Source organism: Gallinula chloropus (genome assembly GCF_964237585.1).
Source record: "Gallinula chloropus genome assembly, chromosome: 5".
Classification (NCBI taxonomy): Eukaryota; Metazoa; Chordata; class Aves; order Gruiformes; family Rallidae; genus Gallinula; species Gallinula chloropus.
Window position 1 is genome coordinate 27,035,605 of NC_140090.1, and position 23,145 is coordinate 27,058,749.

Sequence of the window (23,145 nt, forward strand, 5' to 3'; positions counted from 1 at the left end):
TGGCGATACAGAGGTAGGCCGCAGGCTTCAGCGCCGCAGCAGGCCACGATGTTCTTACAGGGGACATGAGAAACAGGGAGGAAGGACATGCTTACACCTCTGAGTGTTAATGAAAGGCAGAGGAATTCAGCCCTCATGCAAGGGTGTCTGTGGGTCTGCACCCCAATCAGAAGACATCCAGCTGAGGAAGGCAGAGGAACAGTCACACGGCAACAGTTCTACGCGGCACCGAGTTTAATCTCAGCTTGTACCCAGCCACGACAATGTGATGGGCCAACTGTGGACAGACACCTACCCAGCTGCTCACTCACTCCCCCTCCTCCACAGGACAGGGGGAGAAAATAAGACAGAAAGTTTGTGGGCTGATGTGAGCGACAGGGAGATCACTCACCAGTTACCACCATGGGATACAACACACTTGGCTGGGGGAATATTAATTTAATGTATTGCCAATTAAAATAGAATTGGGTGGTGAGCAACAAAACCAGACACAAACCCCTTCCCCCCCTCACTCCCCCTCTCCCCAAGCTCAGCTTCACAACATTCCACCTCCTCCCCAGAGAGGTGTGGGGGGACAGGGAATGGCATCACAGCCGGTCCATCACCACTCCTCCCTCCTCACACCTACCCACCACCATCCTCTCCAGGGGCTGCTCTGGAGACTCAAGCACCTCTCACGCTGGTGCTCACAGGGCTGCTCCTCAGGGTTTTTTTTTCCCCTACTCCTCTGCCTGCCCAGTATTTTTACTCCTTCTTAACTATATGTTGAGGCAACATCACTGTGGCTGACCAGCTCGGGGCACCCCCAGCCTCTCCCCCTGCTACCCACACCTTGCCCCTTACACCCAATACAGGCAAACAGGCAACACCCTCTATTTTGGAGCGAGAAAAGGCATGACGAAGTTACAACCACCCCATATAACCAGCATCTGCACATCTGCATGCTATTTCCATAAATAAAAGCAGCTCAGGCAGAGGCACCAAAGCCCCAGACCCGCCTGTGGCTACAGAAAAGTACAAGGAAGGGCAGCCCAAGGGCCACAAATCACTGCCATGAATCAAAAGCAATCGCCAGAAGCTTCGCTGAGAAATAGATATAAGCGCTGCTGAACAAAAGAAATCAAAAAATCAGGATTTCTGTCAGCAGAATTCCTGCAGTGTGGAACACCCTTCCCCTACCTCGCTGCTGACAGGCACACCGGGTTAGTTCAACCAAAGCAACTGCTGCATGTACCGACACAGCCTGTACCCGCAGCAGCTGGGCACGTCCTACCCCTGCGAGAGGAGCCTGTTCCCACTTACGTAAGAACATTCAGTGACCTGAATTTACAAATCATCTTTATTTTGGAAGGAAAGAGGGGAAGACAGACAGAAGTAAAAACAAATTTAGAAAGCCACATAGCTAGGAAATGCCACAAAAGCAAATCAACCCAGGGCAACAAGTTTGTGCACCCCATTTTCCCTTAGATATCCTGCCAGGGGCTTGCTGAAACAGCAAGTTTCATTGGAGCTGGTTAACAGTATCACTAAGAACAATGCTTTTGAGAGCACCTTCCAGCTGTGAGTCACTCCTTGCTTGCCATCTGCTTGCACAGCCTATTCTTCTCCTGTAGGATCCATTTTCTGTGGCTAGGTTCGTGGCATCCTTGCAGCAGTGATCTTAATTCATCCTGACTACGATTTCCAACAACCCAGAATATTTCAGTACCCACTGCTTTTAATCCTTGCAAAGTCTTGTTCCCTATACAAAATCCATCGAGGTTTACAGTGCCATTAAAAAGCAAGCAACCAACCAAACCCCCACACTTCCATTATATAAGCCACTCAACTAAAAAGCTACACCCAAGTTACATGGTGGCTACACCACGTAGGAGCATCAATAACACCACTTTTGAAGCACCAAGGTGGGAAAACAGACCTTCAGCCAGTGCACAGATTTTTACCCAACTGTAAAGAATCCCCCTGTCCCTAAATTGCTCGCAAAGGCTCTTGGAGTCCCTCTATATCCCCAAGAAGAGCTTTCAGCACAGGAGCCAGCACTACACACCACTTCCTAGGCGTGCGGCGCGATCGGCGGTGACCTGACAGAAGGAGATGGCTCCAGGACAGTATCATGGTTTTCCATAATTATAATTTATGGGCCATTAATACTACAGCTGAGGGACCACATATTATCTGGGAGTGAGTGCACCTGTTAAAAGGCTATAGTTTAAAAAACCCCAAGAAACCCACAGCCAAGCCAGACCTGCTACTACCCAACAAAGTATAACGTGTAGAATTATACCATCGGTCCTGCTTAGTCTGAATCAGAGATGTCAGCCCTTGAGAGAGCTACTATTACAGAATCACTGGGTTGAAAAAGACCTTTAAGCTCATGGAATTCAACTGTCCCTGTCCTGTGCTGACCCATATCCCTGAGAACCTCATCTCCCCGTCTGTTAAACACACCCAGGGGTGGGGACTCAGCCCACATCCCCACAACTCTTTCAGGGAAGAACTTTTCCCTCACAGCTGAGCTGACCCTGCCCTGGCACAGCTTGAGCCCATTTCCCCTTGTCCCATCTCCTGTCCCCTGGCTGAAGAGACCATGGCCCACCTCTCTGCACCCTCCTGGCAGGTCGGTGTAGGTGGTGAGAAGGTCTCCCCTCAGCCTCCTCTTCTCCAGGCTGAACATCTCCAGCTCCTCCTATTACCTACAGGGGCTGTAATTTGGGTAAGACCACCATCAGCAGGGCAGAGATCTACCTCTCAGCACATCAGAAATCTGTTTTACGTAGGTGACAGTCTTGGTGTGGAAGCCCTTGGAAAAACCCAAGCAGACCAGCCTTCCTCATGCAGACCAGCCTTCCTCATGCAGACATTCCCCAGGGGGCAGGAGAAAGAGGAAGGATGACTTATTCCTGCACCCCAAAGGCGCATCAAGGAGACCCCTCTCCTCATTCACCCTTTACCAGCTGCTCCCAAATTTCTAGAGAGAGCATCTATTAAATATTAAACCTTCAGAAATACAGGTGACAGCTTGACACAACTCCGTACCAATGCTGGTGACAAGGGAAAGGCTCTGACTTCCCGAGCTGTCAATCTGCCCCCCCTGCCAGCTCTTCCCCAGCCCTCTGGGGAGTCAGATCCCCGATTCACGCAGCACTGAACTGTTCCTCTCCTTCCCCAGGAGAGCGTTTCATTGCTCGTGCCTCACAGTATGTCTGCCACCAGCACAGAACTATGCCTCCTCTCTCTTTGGAGCATTTATAATTTTCTAACTCCATTACACCAAAGCTGTGACATTCCCACTGCCAGGGCTTGGATTTGGGTTCATAACCCTCTTTTGTAACACAGCGGCTTCTCCAGCCTCCTAAGCAGGGCTGATCTATTTTTGTGTAAGTAAGGACGTCTGACCACTTTAAACTGATTTAGCGGAATACCAGGCTAGATTAGTTTCCTTTCGAAGCCTGGGGAACTGTAATCACACAGGGCAAGATGTGGTGTGATACACCAGCACCAACCCCATCCCATCTGACCAGGAAGGCAAGGAGGCATGCCAGCCCCGAATTCGTTGAGCCCTTCAGCAGCACAAGGGGACTGACACATTTGACCTCAACAGCACATAGATGAGCACCCAGCTTCCTGTGAAAGCACCAAGCAGTTCCCTAGGAGCCTCACCCAAATCCCTCACTGAGCCCTCCCCTCTGCAGCCACCCAGCTCTAACACAGCCCACAAAGCAGCACGTAGAGGCTTCGCTAGCGGTTAGCGTCACGCAGCCAGCATGGCCACGGTGACCAACCAGGAGAAGAAACTGCAGGGATGTGACACATCCTTCAAACTCTTAAGACTCATTTTGGGCTTTTCCCACTACCGACAGCCTCCTCTTCCTGGAGCGGGTTCCAAACAGCTTGGCAGCTTTCAGGCGCTCTGGAAAATGTTCCTGTGTTTGTGTAGCACTCAGTATCCATGACCACTAGCTAATTGAAGAATTTCTGGGGTTTTTTTTTTATATATAAAAAACATTCATTTTAAGAACAATGACTTAGCCACAGCTAGAGGGAGGGGAAGACAGAAGAGGTTTAATCCCAGAAGTATGAACGCAACTGATTCCTGTGACCTGGCAGAGAGCACTTCCACCATGGCAACGGGCCCTCTCCAGAAGGGATGTCAAGGCTCTTGAAGCAGTGCAAGTTTCAGACACTCAAATTTAGCTCTTTAGCTGCACTGACTGGACTTCAAGTGGAGCTTCACACAGCTGCTCTCGTAGCTGGCACCGCGCCGCACAGACGACGGATCTGCATGGGGCTCTGTGATTTCAAGCTCTTCACCTGCTCTCTCCTTTCTCCTTCAAGCCAAGGCACAGTCACCTTACAGGGTGAGCTCTTGTTCACAGTCAAAAGCAGCCTGACAGTAGCCCTAAGCCTGAAATAAAAGTATTTTCAGCTCTCATCACGTCTGTAAACGCATTCTTAGATGTCATACTGGGCTACCAAAGGTGAACAGCACTCCTCCTGCCAGAGGTTCAGATATTTGTTCGCTGCTGTGCAAGAAAGGAACTGCTCCACGCCAGGCAGTGCTCAGCCCAGACCGAGGACAGCACTGGGAGGTCTCCTCCTGCTCAGCAGCACCAGTTCAGCTCTTGCTGAGGTGTCACACAGACCAGGGCACAGGCAGCTACAGCTCAGCTCAAGGCATAGAAGCAAGCAAAGCTTTCCAGACTGTGCTTCTGCAGACAGGCAGAGGAACAGCTCCTGCAGTTACTGCAACAAGGACCAAGTCGTTAACCTTGGGGCTGTGGGGAGAAGCAACCAGTTTAATCCCTGATCAGTATTTCCCCTTTCCTGGGGGTTGTTGCTTGTTTGCAAGTTCTTTTCTTTGAGGTTTCAAGCACTGCCTTACACAACTGTCAGGGAAAAGAGCTGATGGAGGGAAGGCTGCTGTTCGACCTGCACGCTGTGGGGGCTCACTCCTGACCCGTGCCGCTTACACAAAGGCTACGCACACCTTGCAGAAGGAGAGAGGCATGCTAAGGAGAGGTGTGCAGCCCATATCTGCCCTGGGAGAGAGCTCTCCTGAGCTGCCCCTCTCTCCACATCCCTCCAGCCTGCACAGGTGAGGGGAGCTGGTCTTTACCCAGGGCTGGATGCCCATGGGCAAGCACTGCTTCCCATCTGATGGGGCAAGAGGCATGGATACTGCAGAGCTACAGTGTCCATCCTTGCACAGAAAGCAGGGCAGGTGAGTGGGACCACGCAGAGTGATCCTTTAATGGAGCTCCTTTAATGGAGCTTGGGTGTTCTGCCTTAAAGCCACGCTGATATCCCGTCTCCAGCCATGACAGCAAGAAATCCCAGCTCAAATGCTATTTCAGGATCCTCCTGGGGCAGCATCCACATGCCAGCAGAGAGTTTCAAAGACAAGACATTCAAATATTTCAGTGCAACTTCACCAAGGGCACTGGCAACAGTCCACCTCTGACCCCAGCTGGAGAGAGAGTATTTCAACACTCCCAAAATTCACGCAGACCAAAGCCTGGGCGGCTAATAACAAAGCCAGATGGAGCAGGAACATCTTGTCATATCGGACTAGCACAGCATGTTTTGCTTTACACACGCTGGAGATGCTGCAGCCGCTCCTCACAGGCATCCTTGCAGCCATCCTCAGTGTGCAGAGCAAACTGTTTTCACCCCATTCCCATCTGAGGACTGTTACGACAGGGAACAGCTTGAGAAAGGCACAAAACAAACACAAGACAGGCCCGACAGCTGCCAGCACAGAGTTCAATACTAAAGACGTGCCACAGCAGCAGAATCATGAAGACCCAGCAGGTTTCCATGCCAGGAATGTGGCAAATGACCAACACAAGCAGAAGATACAAAGATATCCCAAGCTCTCGTGAAGAAAAGCAGCAAAGGCCAAAAGCTGCTATTCAGAAAGGATGCATTCATTACAACAAGCAGGATTATTTTATTTTTTTTAAATCCTTCAGTTGCTAAACACTCCAACATGCCAGAAAAGGGAAAAAAACCCCACCCCAAAACCCACAAATGGGGAACCTCCAGCTGCATGAGGCCAGGCAGGACACAACACCCAGGACAGCACAGTCAAAGAGGGTGACAGAGCCCTGGGACAGGCTGCCCAGGGAGGTTGTGGAGTCTCCATCTCTGGAGATATTCCAGCCCAGACCTGTGTGACCTGTCCTAGGGACCCTGCTTGGGCAGGGGGGTTGGACTCAATCTCTGGAGGTCCCTTCCAACCCCTATGTTTCTGTGAAAGGGGACTACACAACACCACACTGGAGGGAAAGAAAAGGCCTGAATTGTACGCAGTGGGAAGGTTGTGACATCTCTGGCCTGTCCTTACCGATCCAGGGCACCAACTAGCTGCCTAAAGAAGGCGCACAGCGCTAGGATTAGGCACAGCAGGAGGGCAGACTCACAACCTGCTCTGCAGAGCAACACAACAGAACATGTTCACACCAGAAGCAACCTGCCCCTACCAGCAGCACAGCTCTAAGATTCACACAGAAGCATTTCATAAAGAAACGCCATCAGAGGTGAGGACAGAAGAGGAAGAACCATAACCATGCTTTGCTTTTTCACAGAATCATTGGGTTGGAAAAGCCCTTTAAGCTCATGGAATCCAACTGTCCCTGTCCTGTGCTGACCCAGATCCCTGAGCACCTCATCTCCCTGTCTGTTAAACACATCCAGGGGTGGGGACTCAGCCCCTCCCTGGGCAGCCTGTGCCACATCCCCACAACTCTTTCAGGGAAGAACTTTTCCCTCACAGCTGAGCTGACCCTGCCCTGGCACAGCTTGAGCCCATTTCCCCTTGTCCCATCTCCTGTCCCCTGGCTGAAGAGACCATGGCCCACCTCTCTGCACCCTCCTGGCAGGTCGGTGTAGGTGGTGAGAAGGTCTCCCCTCAGCCTCCTCTTCTCCAGGCTGAATACCCTCAGCTGCTCCTCAGATGATCTGCCCTCATTTTATTTGTTTGATTTGTTTTGGGTTTTTTTGTTAAACAGCCTTTGAAAGATGATGGAGATCTACAGGGGAAGGAAGGACAGGGAGGGAAACCTTTGCAGTACTGATCTTACGACTTCTAGCACAGTCATGCTTCTGATGCCTCCAAGATCTGATGTAAACATTTCTAATTTCTGCTGCAGAATAGTATGTTGTTCACCAGAATACCCAGGTACTTAATCTTGGAGTTCTCCATTAGACCTATAGTTTGTTTGATGTAATTTCTTGCTTCAGAACAAAGTTTGTAAGTTTGATATGACCTATGGTTTCTATTCCTGGTCTAGTGGAGAGTGCCCCTGTCCATGGCAGGGGGGTTGGAACTCCGATGATCTTTAGGGTCCCTTCCAGCCCAAACCATTCTGTGATAATATTTAAAGGCCACAAGCAGGCAGAAATTCAACAGCCAGGAATAAATTATGGGACATACAGACTTGTATCCTGTCAGAGCTCCTGAAGAGTGACAGGCAACTGGCCACAGCTGTAATTCTGTATGCAGCACAGCAGTGGATCCACTGCCGTGGTAACCAGGATCCCAGGCGCTGCAGGGACAGCGCTGCTGCTGCTGCTGCTGAGAGGAATAACTTTCAGTAAAGGAGTCACATAGACCAGAACAAGTGTTTTGATTTTAAACAGTTTTAAACAGTTTCTGTATGGGTTTATTATTATTAGGTAAGAGGGACCTGGTGGACAGCAAGATGACCATGAGCCAGCAATGTGGCATCATGGCTAAGAAGACCAATGGCATCCTGGGGTGTATTAAAAGTGGTGTGGTTAGTAGGTTGAGAGAGGTCCTTCCCCTCTGCTCTGCCCTGGTGAGACCGCACCTAGAATATTGTGTCCAGTTCTGGGCCCCTCAGCTCAAGAAGGGCACAGAACTCCTTGAAAGAGCCCAGTGCAGGGACACCAAGATGATTAAGGGAATGGAACACCTTCCTCATGAGGAGAGGCTGAGGGAGCTGGGCCTCTTTAGTCTGGAGAAGAGGAGACTGAGGGGTGACCTTATTAATGTTTATAAACATGTAAAGGTCAGGAGGCTGGAGCCAGGCTCTGCTCAGGGATAGGACAAGGGGCAACGGGTGTGAACTGGAACAAAGGAAGCTCCATGGGAATGTCAGGAGAAACTTTGTCACTGTGGGGGTGACAGAGCACTAGGACAGACTGCCCAGGGGGGCTGTGGAGTCTCCTTCTCTGGTGACACTCAAAACCTGCCTGGATGCGTTCCTGTGAGGTTTAGTCTGGGTGATCCTGCTCTGGCAGGGGGGTCAGACTAGATGATCTTTCAAGGCCCCTTCCAACTCCTAACGTTCTGTGACTGGTTTTCTGTGATCTGTCTTACAGGGACACTGGCACACCGCCCGCTAAAAAATACCCAAGAGGAAAGCAAATCACGTCTCACAAGGCCAGCCAGCGTGTGGTGCCATGGCAGGGTGGTGATAAGTAACCACAGCTTTTCTGCTTCTCCTTTCAGGCTACCAGAGGAGAACAGAATGGGGTTGCAAAGAACCCAAGGAGAAGAAAGCACATATGTGCCAGACAAAGCAAGTCCGGAACGGCGGAGCAGAAGCAGAGGCGCAAACCAGAGAGCACAGCCAGTGACTCTGCAGAGGGAGGCCTGGCAACAAGGGGGGCTCACAGAGTGCCTTGGCAAGGGGAAATGCGGGCCTGTATGCAGCCCACAGGCTCCAGCAATTCTAAGCTGTCAGGCTGCTGCTTGGCCTGACTTTATTCCCTGCTTTATCCACATTTCTTCAGGAGGAAAAGGGACTTTGTCAGATGCTCACAGGAACCCACACTGCAAGACAGACTTGGTCACCAGAGGGTGAAAGCTCTTGAGATACAAAAAGAAAGTCAGCGATACCGCAGCACACGTGCCCGAAACTCCCCTACAGCTCTGCACTGCACTGTACAGATCCAGGCTTCAGCCCCCGCCCAGCAAGGTACAGCTCAACAACTCATCTTGTCCCAACTCCCTTCAGAAACAGTTTAAAATAAAGCAGTGTGGTGGTTCAGCCCCAACCAGTGGCTGAGCACCGCATGCCATTCGCTCACTCCCAGGGGAGAAACAGCCAGAGCCTCCATGGGTTGGGTGACAAATGTCACTTACACCCAGTGATAACACAGAGTATCTTACTGACCCAACAGTAACAGAGCACTGCACCCACCGGAGGATGAACCCAATGCTCTGACCCAAGTCAGGCTGTCCTGGAGGCACCCAGAAGCACCCCTCTCTGACCAGCCCCTTTATGGGGCAGTGATATCAGGTGGGGTGGAAACAGCCCGGGGTAACTCAGCTCCTCTGGGCTGGCTGCTTGGGGAGGATGACTCTGGCCTGGCCAAAACCAGGACAAGCCGAAGTTGCCAGTCCAGTTGTCTGTAGCATTCCACAGCTGGTTCATCATCCATTAAAAAAAAAAAAAAAAGCCCCAGGCAACTGGTTTGCCAGAGCCAGGTTTGAATGGGCCCTTACCTCAAGGTGCAAACTCTGAGGAGTGAAAACTAAAGCAAAAACAACCAACCCCAAAAACCCCAAAGCAGCAGCAATGCTACCCCCATATGACAGGCCATTATTTCAGACCCTGCTACACAGGCTCACCCCAATGAGGTTTATCCAGTGACACCAGTAACAGAGGTCCTTGCATGGATTAGATTATGGCAAAGCATTTGATTTACATGATGTCAGTGGCTGAGTAAACGGCACTGATAGGAAACAATCACTCAGCAAGCAACTAACTCATGGACTTTACTCCAGCGCTCACAGTGATGTTGCTGGCTTTTGTCACCTATGAGCATATGGACATCATCTGGAACCCAGTGTTAAGATGAGCTAATGATTAAAGACAAGAAGCAGAACAGGAGAAAGTAGTTGCAGCAGGTCTGCTTCACCATACACCATGGCTCAGAGCTCCCTGTATTAAAATACTTTCCGTTTTAGACCACTGGCTTCCTACCGTCACCCATGCAAGACTCACCTCATGGGAATTCCATTTTGGTGACATTTTTCATTAGTTCCACCCTTTCCTTCTCATGCTGCAAGAACTACAGATACCAGAGCAGCCTAATCTGGTACCTCACACCAATCACAAGCAGCATACTGAATCAGCTTTCTATCTAAGGGAAGCAATGAGACCATCACCAGCCAGCAGCAGATGCTCTGCCCAAGCACCCTGTCTCCACCAGTTGCAGCAGGAATCCTCAGAAAAACAGTGCCTTCAGTTGACAAGAACCACCACCAGCAGCAGCAGCTTCTTCTTCCAAAAAAGCCCTCTTCCCATCCCCTTTCAGCCCCAGCACCCTCCTGTGAAGGCACACATGACTGCTGGTGTTAACCGAAAGGCCAGCCCTGCTGTCAGTGCTGAACTTGTTGGTTTATGTACCGTGCTCCTCCCCGTCCCCGCAGAACAACCACAGCCAAAAAGCACCAAAAGTTGGTCACTTAATGCATCGATGAAAACTAAGGGGTGGAAACAGTAGAGAGAGAGGTCTCCTCTCTAGTTGGGGTCTACAGACAACAGCCCCCACATCTCAGCAGGGTGGTGGCTTGTTTCCTGTAGGACCGCATCCCTCTGGCTCCAGCACATCAAAGCAGGTCTTCACATGAAGCTTTTCGTCACATGGATGTCACTGTGCTCTGCTGTTTTGTTAGCCCCTAGCAGATCACACAGCCCCATGGCCACAGTCCAGACCATCCTCTTGCCCCAGCTGTCCCACATGGTCCTGGTGACAGCCTGTGTGCCCTCCCTGCACATCTTGGTGGCCTGAGCCACCACACAGTCCCCTGACTGCCTCTCTGCACCATGCACAGGGACGTCCTTGGATTTAGGACCACCACCCAGTGGTGGCAGAAGCCTGCCTCCAGTCCTGCTGCAACACTACCACCCATTTCCAAGCCTTGATATTCCTCCCTTTTCCCACCTAAGACCTACCAAGAGCAGAATCAACACACCTCACCTGCGCATCCTGAACCCAACGAGCCCTTGCATGAAGAAACCCTGTCACCCCTCTCCATCCATCTGCACTGCTCCTTGCTGAACTCACAGAGGTGTCTGGCATCCACATCACACACAGACACAGAGCCCAGAACTGAATTCACCACATTGAGACACAAAATGCCTTGTTGGAGTGTGCCTATCATTTATTGCCATTGCTTCTCCCAGGTGGAAGGGAGAGTGGACGGCTGCACGCAGTTCCAGGCTTCCATTACCCCCTGCCTTGCTGACTTCCCCCTGCCCAGTGTTTTGATTCAGGAACAACTCCATGGGCATCCCAGGCCCCTGAGCAACCTTGCTGCCTTCCTCTGAATCTCTGCTGGGCTGCTCCATCTTTTCTGAGATGAGAGCAGTAGACAGCTGCCTGCACCAAGGATTGGTTTATGAAGCTTAACAAGGCTCTCTGGGTCATTCTCTTCCTATGTAAATGAGGAAAGTTTGCTTTTCTTTTTTTTTTGACCACTGTTGAGCTCCAAGCTGACAACTTCTAAACTATAACTCAAATTCAAGCTCCTCCTCAAAATAGATTTGAATTGGAAGAGACCAGACCCACGGGATGAAGCACGGTGTGAAAACTCAGCCCACAAGGGCTAGCTTTAATTTGCCACTATGAGCTGATTTTATGAGTACTACAAATAATTCAGTGCATCCAAAGCATCACCTCCTGCCCAAGCCAAGCTGCCTGCCTTTGTTAGAGCCCCACAGTTCAGGCAGCCTTTCCCCTTGCCACACCCAAGGCCCAGGCTTAGACACCTCCCCACACTCCCATCCTTCTGCAGGATGCTTTGAATGATGACAAGGCTTCTTGAAACCTGCCTTAGGAACCAGGAACATAAGCAGACAGCAATCATCCTCCCTGACAACCAAGCTGAACACAAACCCTGACAAAAAACCCTGTTCAGGGCAGGCTGGAAGAGATGATCCTCACTACAGATGTTAGCCCCAACAAACAACAGCATCTGAGGCTTTAAAGAAGCACTTGCAGCTTGCATCTTCAGCTCTCCATCACCTCCCAAATCGACGGCACTCAGAAGAGTTGGCATATGGCAGGGCACAGGAACCTACAAGTGGTGTGAAACACCTTTGCTCCAGCTGCTGGACTAACAATCACCTCTTTAAACTCCTTCTGCTACAATGCAAAGATGACAGGAACCAAGCATCACCTCATCTTCTCCAGAGAAAATAAAGCAGAGTATTTTCTTACGAGCATAGAAACTTTTAGAGATGGACAAAGGTAAAGAACACTGCCCTGAGTGCTCAGGCCATGTGGGTGAGAGGAAGGAGTCACACAAGCATGTCAAATAGGCAGCGGATGGACAGAGAAAAGTGAGGAGCCAGAAAGTACATCCTAGGTATAGAAAGCAGAGAGGGAGGCCAAGGAACCTGAGGGAAGTAGCCAGCTGAAGATGCACCATCACAGTCACCTACTCATCCCAGATTGAGCAGAACAGAAGGGAGCTCCAAAACCCCCAAAGTCTTCCAGACAGCTCCACCAGAGCAGGCCTGGCTGGCTCTTCCCCCCTACACACCACTCAAACTGGTCCTGGAACATCTGCTATGAGGAGACCAGGCTTTCCAGGTCTCTTCCACTGATCCAGGCAGCCACTATCCCCTCTTTAACAGTGAGGGGGGTGCTGATAGGTGGAGCAGCAAGCCAGCATCCCCATCTCTTCTTCCTTACTTGTCCAGCAACAAGCAACCTCACAACCCCCTGTATCCTTCTGGGCCAGCTCCCCTTCTGGAGCTCACATAGCTTTGGTTCTGGGGCTCTGACAAGACAAAAGCTGGGTCCTCTACTTCAAGTCCATAGCCAAAATGTGAAAGCTCAAGTGGAGAAAGTAACAGAGACAGAATAGTAGTAGGAAGGTCAAATGCTTTACCCAGAAACACCTTGTGTAGATACCTTTTGTGGAGAAAGTAACAGAGGCAGAATAGTAGTAGGAAGGTCAAATGCTTTACCCAGAAACACCTTGTGTAGATACCTTTTGTTGCAGAATGGCTTGAGAAGCAAGGCCATGAGCCTATGGAGCAGTTGTACAAGCAGTCACCTGTGTAGCTTAGTAAGACCAGTCCCCACACCGTCTTGGTGAGAACAGAAGGGTCAACAATTGGTCAGCATATTCTTGTGCATCATACAGCAAGGTCACAAGATGTGGGAGCAGGAGGTGTGATAAGGATTCAGTGTTCCTGGGACTGAGAAAGAGACATGATTCCCAGGCTACAAGATGGGTGGAGTATTGTAAATGTAACTTTTAGTTAAGAGCCAATTAGAATACAAGTATAACACGTGGTAGGAATAGTATAAAAGGAAGGGTGTGCTTGCAATAAAGTTGAAGCTTGCTTTATCAATCTTATTGGCTGGCTGCATCCTTCCCTCTCGTCGCGACAGGCGTCGTGGCACCTTTGACCATGGAAGCACAGCTATGGAGTCTGAGGCTGGCTTTCTGGGAACCTCATCTCCAAAAGCATAGGGGTCTAAAAATAACGGGGCCAAAGCCCAGCAGTTTCCTGCCAGGTCCAAGGCCTGTAAGCCCTCCCTCATGGCCTGCAGGTCCCTTTCAGCCCACACCTCCTGACTTTCACAGGGCCAGATTGTAACACAAAACACAGAGACACCGGCAATCTTAGATCACGTGAAGCATCCTTGGGTAGCAGGAGGCACACAGACACATGGGGAGGACAAGTGTACTGAGCTTTTTCCAACTGCCACGCAGCATCCCTGGCAGAAAACAAATATCTTCAGCTGCAAAAGGCACAAGAGAAAGAGAGAGAGAGAGCAAGCCTACCAACAGTCTGCCAACTTGACCTTCTTGGAGCTTGAAAAGCAAGTGGGAGAGAAACACTTTTTTTGTCTTGCTACTAAATCTTAAAATAACAGTGTGTAGGAGAATCCTCCCCTCCTGCCCTGTGCGCTGAGCTAAGGGGGGTGGGAGGAAGGAATCAAGCTGAATTTCCTGCTGAACAGGCTCTCAGTTGACCAGAGATCCCAGGAGACAAAGCACAGAATCACAGAACCACAGAATGGTCTGGGCTGGAAGGGGGCCTTAAAGATCATCAAGTCCCAACTAGACCAGGCTGCTCAACACCCCATCCAGTCCAGCCTTGGACACCTCCAGGGAGGGGGCAGCCACCACCTCCCTGGGCACCCTGTGCCGGGGCCTCACCACCCTCAGAGGGAGGAATTCCTTCCTAACATCCACTCTAAATCTCACCCCTTCCCATTTTAACCCATTCGCCCTTGTCCGCCTTGACTCTCTGTTCTAACAGTGGGGTATCTGACATTGTATGCACAGCCTAGTTACAGTTCACTGAATTAACTCCCAAAAATGAATTGATTTCCATAATGAAAAGAAGAAAAAGTCACAGCAGCTTGGGAAGATTAAATGAATAAATCAACCCCCTTTTTTTGCCTCGCAGTTTCAAGCCCCCCAAACCAGCAGCTATTTTTAGCTGATGGCTCTGAAAGCATGCAGGGAGCACAAAGCACCAGGGTCAGCATGGGTGCCTGCAGGAAGCCAGCCCGCTGCCCCCAGAGGGCTGCACACAGTCAGGCACCACACATCTGCAGCATCAGCACCGCTCGCAGACCAGCAGCGCGGCTCTATTTATAAACCAGACATGTGCAGCTGCAGCCGGCGCGGGTTGCAGGCTGTCAGCCCTCAGTAACGGGCTGTCTGCTCTAATGAGAGAGGCGGCTGTGCTCACACGCACACACACACATGTCCCCTTCCCAGGAGAGGTACCCACAAGGAGCTCAGCACGCTCAGAACAGGTTCCTGTGCAGAAGGCATCTCCAGCAGATGTGTTCTCAGACAACCTTCCCATCCCCTCCCATAAGCCATGGCTGCTACAGCTCACTGGAGCTCAGGGCAACCACTGGCCCGCGGCTAGTAGCCTGGTTCCAGCCAGCCAGTCTCTCCTCAGTCCTGGGCGTGCTACCCAGCGCTGTGGATCTGGTATGACAATACTGCTGATAAGGCGCTGATGTTGAGCTGTTGCTAAGCAGTGCTTACAATCGAGTCAAGGACTTTTCAGCTTCCCTAAGCCCTGCTGAGGAGGTGTGAGCCTTCCCAGGGGAGCACAGGGAGCTGGAGGGGGGGCACAGCCCAGACAGCTGGCCCAGGCTGGCCACAGGGATATTCCATACCACACAGCATCATTATCTGTATACAAGCTGGAGGAGTTGGGCCGGGAGGGCTGCAGCTCAGGAACTACCTGGGCATTGGTCAGCCGTTCATAAGCAACTGTGTTATGCACTGCTCTGCATAGCCTTCTATCACTGTTATTTTCCTCTCCTTTTTCTGCCCTATTAAGCTGCTTTTATCTCAACCCACAAGTTTTACTTTGCTTTCGCTTCTCCCCCCCATCCCACAGGGGTGGGGGGCAGCAGCCTGCACGATTAAACCAGAGCGGCGGTTACTGGGTGTGTTTGAAGCCCTGAACATACAAAACCAAGTCGCTGCAGGCGAGAAGAAACTCACTTAGCTTGCAAAGAAAGTCTATCTGGGTGTCACCACATCTTCTGCCCCAGGACAGACTGCTGTGCCATCAGCAGAGGTGAAACCTGGTTTTCTGATGCAAAGCCCTGTCTGCCACTGAGTAGCTAGAAGGAGTGCTGAAAACAAAAACCTTCCCCACCACCTCCCAGTTCCAACTCTCCTGTTGGTATTCCCTGGTAAGCAGGGCTCTCCTGCCCAGGTCCTGAGCCAGGGACCCAGCAAGAACCAAGGACAGGAGGAGAGGGCAGGCAAAGCACTGCTGAGACCCAACAAGCAACCTGCTGACAAAACATCGGGGCAGAGGTGGCAGCTGCTGGTGAGGCAAAAGCTCCACAGAGGAAATCCAGAGATCTGGTCAGTGCAGGGCTCTGCTGTTCCCCTCAGTCACTGGTGACCAGGAGCCTCTGGTCACATGAGGACAACCCACACTCCTCTGGCTGTGTGAGGACATCTCACAGGCGTGGGGACATCCCACACACCTCTGGCTGCCTGAGGACATCTGTCCTGGTTCTGGCCAGGCCAGAGTCAACCTCCCCAAGCAGCCAGCCCTGGGGAGCGGAGTTCCCCATCTCACAGGCGTGGGGACATCCCACACACCTCTGGCTGCCTGAGGACATCTCACAGGCATGGGGACATCCCACACACCTCTGGCTGCCTGAGGACATCTGTCCTGGTTCTGGCCAGGCCAGAGTCAACCTCCCCAAGCAGCCAGCCCTGGGGAGCTGAGTTCTCCTGGGCTGTTTCCACATCACATAACATCACTGCCCCATAAAGGGGCTGGTCAGAGAGGGGTGTTTCTGGGTGCCTCCAGGGCAGCCTGTGGATGGGGTGTTGGGTTGGTCCTTGTGTTGTGTAAGGTACTCTGTGTTATCACTGGGTGTGGGCGTTAATTTGCCAGGGGCTACTATTGTTCCCCTTTTCACAGTGCTTTTGTCAGTAACTGTCCTTATCCCAACCTACAGGCTCTGTCTGTCTCTACTCAGAGACTGAGCAAGTGGCATGTAGTGCTCAGCCACTGCTTGGGGCTGAACCACCATAGCCCTTTTTGGTGCCCAGCATGGGGCCCAAAGAGTTGGAATAAGGGTAAGATCTGACCAAATTGTGTTAAAAAGCTAAGATAAAGTTTTATTGTGTTGTTCAAAGAGGTGATGACAAACACAATGTTTTGTTTCATCACCTGGCTCTGGTATATGAACCCACACCCCCTTTACGCAATCCCTGCTAGATTGCTTATCACCTCGGGGAGGGCAGTCAGTTCTCTGTTATACTGTGTGATATTTATTTATGATGAGATATTATCTGCGTTTGGGAGCCTCAGAGGGTATTTCTACATGGCATTTCAGTCATTTCCATCTATTGGGCAACGTATCTTAGCATTATTTAATAATCACACTCAATTTATGAGGAAGACAAGGGGGGATGCTTTCTCTCCCGCTTTTTCCTTTAGGCTTGGTACAGCATCTTTTAAAAGCTTTGACTACATCTGCAATGTTCAGACTAGTATATGGCTCTTGCTCATTCTCCTGAAGGTCTTTCAAGCCTTATGTGTCATCAACAACTGTTTCAAGAATATTACCAAGAGATCTTCCCTGGGCCTGAAGGGTCAGGGGCAGCATTGTGTATGGGAGGGTATGAGCTGCTCCATAACGCTCCCACAGACAAGTGATATGTGCTTGAGATGGTAGAAGCAACCACCAGCAGGCTAGAAACATACCCTGTGCCCCGGGCCACTGCCTGGAACACCATCCCCACACGCGTGAGCTCCAGCCGCCTGGCAGAAGCCTAAGCGTGCACATGCCTTTCTGCTGCCTCCAACCCAAAACAAAAGGCACTTTGCAAAGCCCCTGCAGGCACCCAGGAAGCTGGTTGGGCTTAAGTCCCCGTGTTTGTTCTGCAGATTCAGTCCCCAGTGTCTTTGCTTACAACCTGAGGTGGTGCTCATTCAAAGCAAGTGACAAACCTGTTCTGGTGGAGATGACGCTTCTGGAGTCCAAGTCAAGCTTCTTTACTAGAGTATCAGGGTCAATCTTCAGCCCGGAAAAGACACCAGAAGATGCAAGGTCCCAGCCCTTACCCAAAAGAAACATGAAGTCAGCACAACCACCACCAGCAGCAGTGAGTCAGCACCAGCTGCCAGCCAGCACCATCAGGCAGGGTGCAGGGCCTGGCAGTAGGCGTGGGTGTTTCTCACAGTCAGGCATTGGTAGGCAAGTTGCCCCGCTGGCCTGCCACCCCCCCCCCCCCTTACCCCACACAGAAGGGGGTTTCTCAAAGTCATGCTATGGACTGTTCTGACAGATTTCTACCTGAACTCAACTCAAGTGAATGGAGTTCTTGCCTCACTCAAGTGAATACAGGGAGAACTGTGAACAGCATCCTTAGGGAAAGACGGATTTATTACAGGTATGTAACAATACAGATAAGGTCCTACATTGATGGGCATTAGGCAGATCTACTAGCAACTTAAAAACCTTCAGCATCTAGGCCCTTGAAGCACACACTACCTTCCTAAGTCCCAAGCTTTCCAGTAGCTTCTCTTACTGTTTTAGCCAGCAGTATCTCCCAGCACTCGGGCACAACTTTATAGTGTGTAAAACCAGCTGTATGTGGCACGGCCTGTTCCCTCCTCCTCCTCACCAGGGAAGCCGCAGGTGCACGAAAACCATTTACTGTTCCGTGTCCTTGCTGCGAGGGGGCAGCACCCAGCTTTCACCTGCACTGCGGATTAATAGCACAGCTGGTGAAGCAACCTCTGGAAGGCAGGCTAGGCCTGGAAAAGAGAAAGCTGCTTCTGGGGAGAGCTGCGAGCCCCTTCCCATCCCTCCAGAGGCTCCAGGAGAGCTGGAGAAGGGCTGGTGCTGAGGGCAGGGAGGGCCAGGCCCAGGGCAACGGCCTTCAGCTGCAGGAGGGCAGCTAGAGAGGGGCTGGGAGACAGAAATCCTTCCTGGGAGGGGGGAGGCCCTGGCACAGGGTGCTCAGAGAAGCTGGGGCTGCCCCTGGATCCCTGGCAGGGTTCAAGGGCAGGTTGGATGGGGCTTGGGGCACCCTGGGCTGGGGAGGGTGTCCCTGCACATGTCAGGGAGGCACTGGGGGGTCTCCAAGAGCCCTTCCCACCCACACAGGCCTGGGCTTCCATGCAACCAGAAACGGCCTGAATCTCAAGGATCCGAAAGTTCCTCTGCGCCTGCCTGAACCGGGCGCCAGAGGGAACCGCTGCGAACTGAGCCGGCAGCCCCTGACCCCTCCGTTCCCAACGCCTGCCGGTACCACCCCCGCCGCCGGCCGAGCCGGGCCTCCCGCAGCCCGACGGCCCAGGGACGCCGTGGCGGCTGCCACAGCCGCCCCACCGCCGCGGCCGGAGCCCTGAAGCTCCCCACGCTCCCTCGGCTCCCTTCCCCACCCGCCCGTGACGGGCCGTGACCGCGGGAGGCGGAGCGCTGCCCGCTCACCCCCGCACACAGCTACCTTGCTGGCCGCCGTGCTCCAGCCGGCGAGGCCGGGCTCGGGGAGCAGCGGTGGCGGATCCCGGGCGGGCCAGGGCCGGGGGGCGGCGCGGTGGAGCCGCGGACGCTTCGCCTTCCCCACCATGGCGGGCAGCCCTGCGCGGCGGAAGGGGGCGGGCCGGCCTGTGCCGCGTGTCTCCCCACATCCCCCCCCACCCCGCCCGCCACTCGGGGCCGCCCCCGCTCGGGCGGGCCCTGCCGGTTGGCTCCCGGCGGCGGGCAGGGCCGGGGAAGGGCCTTCGGGGCGGCAGCCGCAGCCCAGCCTCGCCGCCGTTAACTCTGAAGCCTAACGATGGCTCTCCGAAGCCGCCGTCCTACGGCCCCCGGTGCTGATAAGCAGCCCGGGGGTTAACGGCCCGGCCGGAGGTGGCTCTGGAAAGGGCCGGAGGGTGTGTGGTGTGCCTGGGTTAACCTCGGCTCACCTTGGGTGTGCGGTCGGTGTGCCTGGTTAACCAGAGCCCTGTAGCAGTGGTAGGCCAGATGAGCCAGGCTCTGGAGCTCCCTCCCAGACACCCTCTCCATAGTTACACTGGCAGAAAGTGCCCCTTGAGTGCCCGTGGAGCCCGAGCACGTGTGTGCCGGTGCAGCCGTGGGCCCAGGTAGAGCCCCCTTGACAGTGGCCATGGCCCTCACTGCGCCCTCCCACACCTGCAAGGGGGTGACACATAAAGCCGCTTCTCCCCCCAGGGAATAAAGAGCTCCAGCTTTGGGAACCATGGTGGGTTTGCTCCTAAAAAGCCTGGTGGGTAGCTCCACGGTTGAGGCATCTTATGTTTTCCAGCTGGCCTTTCTCTGCCTGTGCTCTTGCCTCTCTGGGCCTGCTGTTGGGGAGCAGCCCCAGGGACCCACGCCCCCACCCTCACTTTGGGGGTACTCTGGGTAGCGTTTTTCTACTTTTTTTTTTTTTTAGCCTTAAAAAGTAATTTTTAAAAAAAAAAAAAATTGCAAAACCACGATGACAAATGTGTTCACTGGTAACCGGTTTCTCAAAGCGATGCAAACCTCTTGCTACATACTTCTCTACACCAGCTGAAGTTCCTTTTCCATCTCCCCAGGTCCCTTGTTCAGCCCTTGCTTGCAGACAGATGAGCAGGAAGGTGCCAGAGGATGAGAAGCCAGGGGAAGCCGAGCTGCTCCCCAGGGGAAGACCGGCATGGATGAGTCCCATCTCCTGGGCAGCAGTCACTCCCACCCAGTTACTGAGTGTGGGCTGGCATGGGCAGCATGGGAGTGCACGGAAAGCTGTGCCACTGTTGTGGCCCTCCTCATGGGGACTGGACGAGAGGATTTTTCGAGGTCCCTTCCAACCCCTAACGTTCTGTGATTCTGTGAGTACCAGGGACACAGGGAAATGTGGGGAGAGGTCCCTGGGAGGGCAGTGCTGCTTGGAAGATGTCACGTCCACTTTAGGCATCTGCCCCTGGTCCAGTGTACAAATAGGAGAAGGTTGAAAATAAGAACTGTCCTCAAGGATGGAGATCACGCAGCCACCCCAAATCCCTGCTCCCTTGCACCACTCATTCACCCAGAACATGGCAGCAGCTGGGATCATAGAATCACAGAATCACAGGGGTTGGAAGGGACCTCGAGAGCTCATCAGGTCCAACCCCCTGCCAAAGCAGCTCCCTGGCTCATATTGCACAGGTCGGCGTCCAGATGGGGCTGGAATATCTCCAGAGAAGGAGACTCCACACCCCCTGGGCAGCCTGTCCCAGTGCTCCCTCACCCTCACCGGGAAGAAGTTCTTCCCCAGATTAGTGTGGAACTTCCTGTGCTCCAACTTGAGGCCATCACCTCTTGTCCTGTCCCCACAGACACTGAGAAGAGGCTGCCCATGTCCCCCTGTGTCCCACCCTTCAGGTATTGATAAACATTGATCAGATCCCCTCTCAGGCTTCTTTTCTCCAGGCTGAACAGCCCCAGCTCACTCAGCCTTTCCTCACAGGGGAGATGCTCCAGGCCCTTAACCATCTTCATAGCCTCCGCTGGACTCTCTCCAGGAGATCCCTGGCTTTTTTATCCGAGGGAGCCCAGAACTGGACACAATACTCCAGGTGGGGCCTGACCAGGGCAGAGCAGAGGGGGAGAATCCCCTCCTGTGACCCGCTGGCCACCTGGATGTGCCAGGGAAGACTGAGCTTCCATCATCAGGGATAAAAAGTACCACTGGGAACACTTCCCTTACCCTGCTGCAGGTTGGGTGTGCACCATTTAGGTGCAGAGCACCAGAAGGACCAATTCCAGGAAGCAGCAGCTCCAGGAGCACCCTGCGGGATGCACCGCTGGCTGCCCTGCTCCCCACCGCAGCTGACCCAAGGACATACTGCAGAAACCACAACAGCCCTGCAGTCGGGGCAGGGAGCCAAATCCACTTGAGTAAAAATAAGATTTAAAAGCGGAACTATTTAAGGTGGCTGAAATAAAATAGGAAAAGGGCTATTTCACCCCCTGAAATGTTTACAGATGGGCTGGGGAGCACCAAACAGTATGACAGCTAAGGGTGTACGTCTCCAAAGGATGCCTCCCCCTTCACCTACAGCAGGTTTAAACAGCAGCAAGGAGGAATGAAATGGCAGGAAACAAAAAGGCACCCTCTAAAGAATGGACATTGTTCCCAAACCAGGAAGTGTCAAAGATAAAAACCTGAAGGAGGTGAAACCCACACCCAGGGAGTGAGCAGGAGAGGCTGGGCAGCAGCATCCTAATGCTGCCTGCTCTGGCCCTGTTTCGCTTCTGCATGTACATCTTGTCCTGTGGGCTCTTGTGAAAGCACAGACACAACTTAAGAGTAGCTACTTGTTGGCTAATATATGTAGTAAATAGCCAAGGCTAATGAGCTACTAGGCTAAGCACTGATAAGCTTGGGGGGAGCACACATTAAGGGTCCCCCGGGAATCACTACAGTGTTTTGCTGTGGATGTCTACTTAAGGCCAAAGAGAAGGGAGCGTGTGAGGAACACTTCAGGAAGGACAAGGATAACCCCCACGAGCTTCAGCTTTGGGCACAAGGCCTCAGGGCAGACCCACTCTACTCCCACAGCTCCAGCCTGGGAGGGTCCCAGCTCCGCTGCCCCTTCCCTCAGCCTTTGCTCAGTGGGAGCACAGCAGTTTTGGCAATCCCACTGAAACAACCCAAGGGCAGCCCAGGCCTGGCCTTATGCAATTCAGAAAAGAAAACATTACAACAGCTCATCTCACTCAAGCACACTTCCTTCCCGGCCTCACTGGCAGGAAGCCCCACCAGCTTTCCCAGCTTCACCCGCCCCGGCTCACCCGCTGCCGGGCTGAGGGTACCCTGCGGCATCCAGCTGCAGCCACCCGGGCTTTCCCAGCAAGCTGGGCTGGGCACCACCCCGACTGTACCCCGTGCTGGCTGCTCCCATCCCCCTTGCAAGCATGGCTTCAGTGCTCTCTAGCTGCATCCTGCACCCAGCTGCCCTGAAACGTGCCCAGGGCTCTGCTGTCTCCTCTAATAAAAACACTGACCTGCAGAGGGTTGGCCAGGGCTCAGAACGCTGCTGCCAGCAGTGCACTTCCCCTGATCGCTGCAAAAACACACCCAGGTCCGTAACAGAGGGTGAACAGCATCGTAACGTGTCACGGTTGCTCAGCATCAGCCTGCTGGAAGGGGAACCTGCAAAGCCATTCACAGAAGCTTCACGTTAATCAATCTGCTGTTCTCTGCAGTTTCTAAATTACCTTTATTTATGTATTTTAGTGCCCTAAAGTGGTTGAGAAGTAGTTGCCAGGAGCGGGTTCCTCTCTGCTCTGGGAAGCAGCGTTGCAGGTGCCTTGGCAGGGGTTAGTGCAACCTGCGCAGCAACATTTGAAGGGTGCTGAAGAAACCCCACACAGCACTGACATCCTCCGGCACACGGGGAGGCCTCGCTACCCCGGCATCGAGCCCAAACCCGAGTCTGGGGGGAGACAGCGCCCCATCTTCACACCCAGGGGCTACTGATAGATCCCAGAGGAACCAGTGTCCAGCTTTGTTTGTCTGCTGGGGCAAAGGGCTGGCACCCGATGGTGCTGTGAGAGGTTAAAAGTGGGGCAAAAAGGGCGGGTTTTGGGCAGGGTGCCTGTCCCAGGGACAGCAGGAGGGCTGCAGACCCCCAGCGCAGCCCAAGGAGGAGCCCAGCCCCACAGGGC

At 52.9% G+C, this 23,145-nt stretch overlaps 1 protein-coding gene across 2 annotated transcripts in view; it reads right to left on the reverse strand.

Annotated features, from left to right (window-relative positions):
* SLX9 (SLX9 ribosome biogenesis factor) overlaps positions 1–19,091 on the reverse strand; it is a 58,284-nt gene extending 39,193 nt beyond the window's left edge. For both annotated transcript variants that reach the window (XM_084264722.1, XM_084264721.1), the window contains exons 1-2: positions 18,959–19,091; positions 17,454–17,562 (exon numbers count right to left, since the gene is read on the reverse strand). In XM_084264722.1, coding sequence (XP_084120848.1) covers positions 17,454–17,562; positions 18,959–19,081 — 232 coding nt within the window. In that variant the 5' untranslated portion in view covers positions 19,082–19,091. The remainder of the gene's footprint in view (positions 1–17,453; positions 17,563–18,958) is intronic.
* Positions 19,092–23,145: the final 4,054 nt, after the last annotated feature.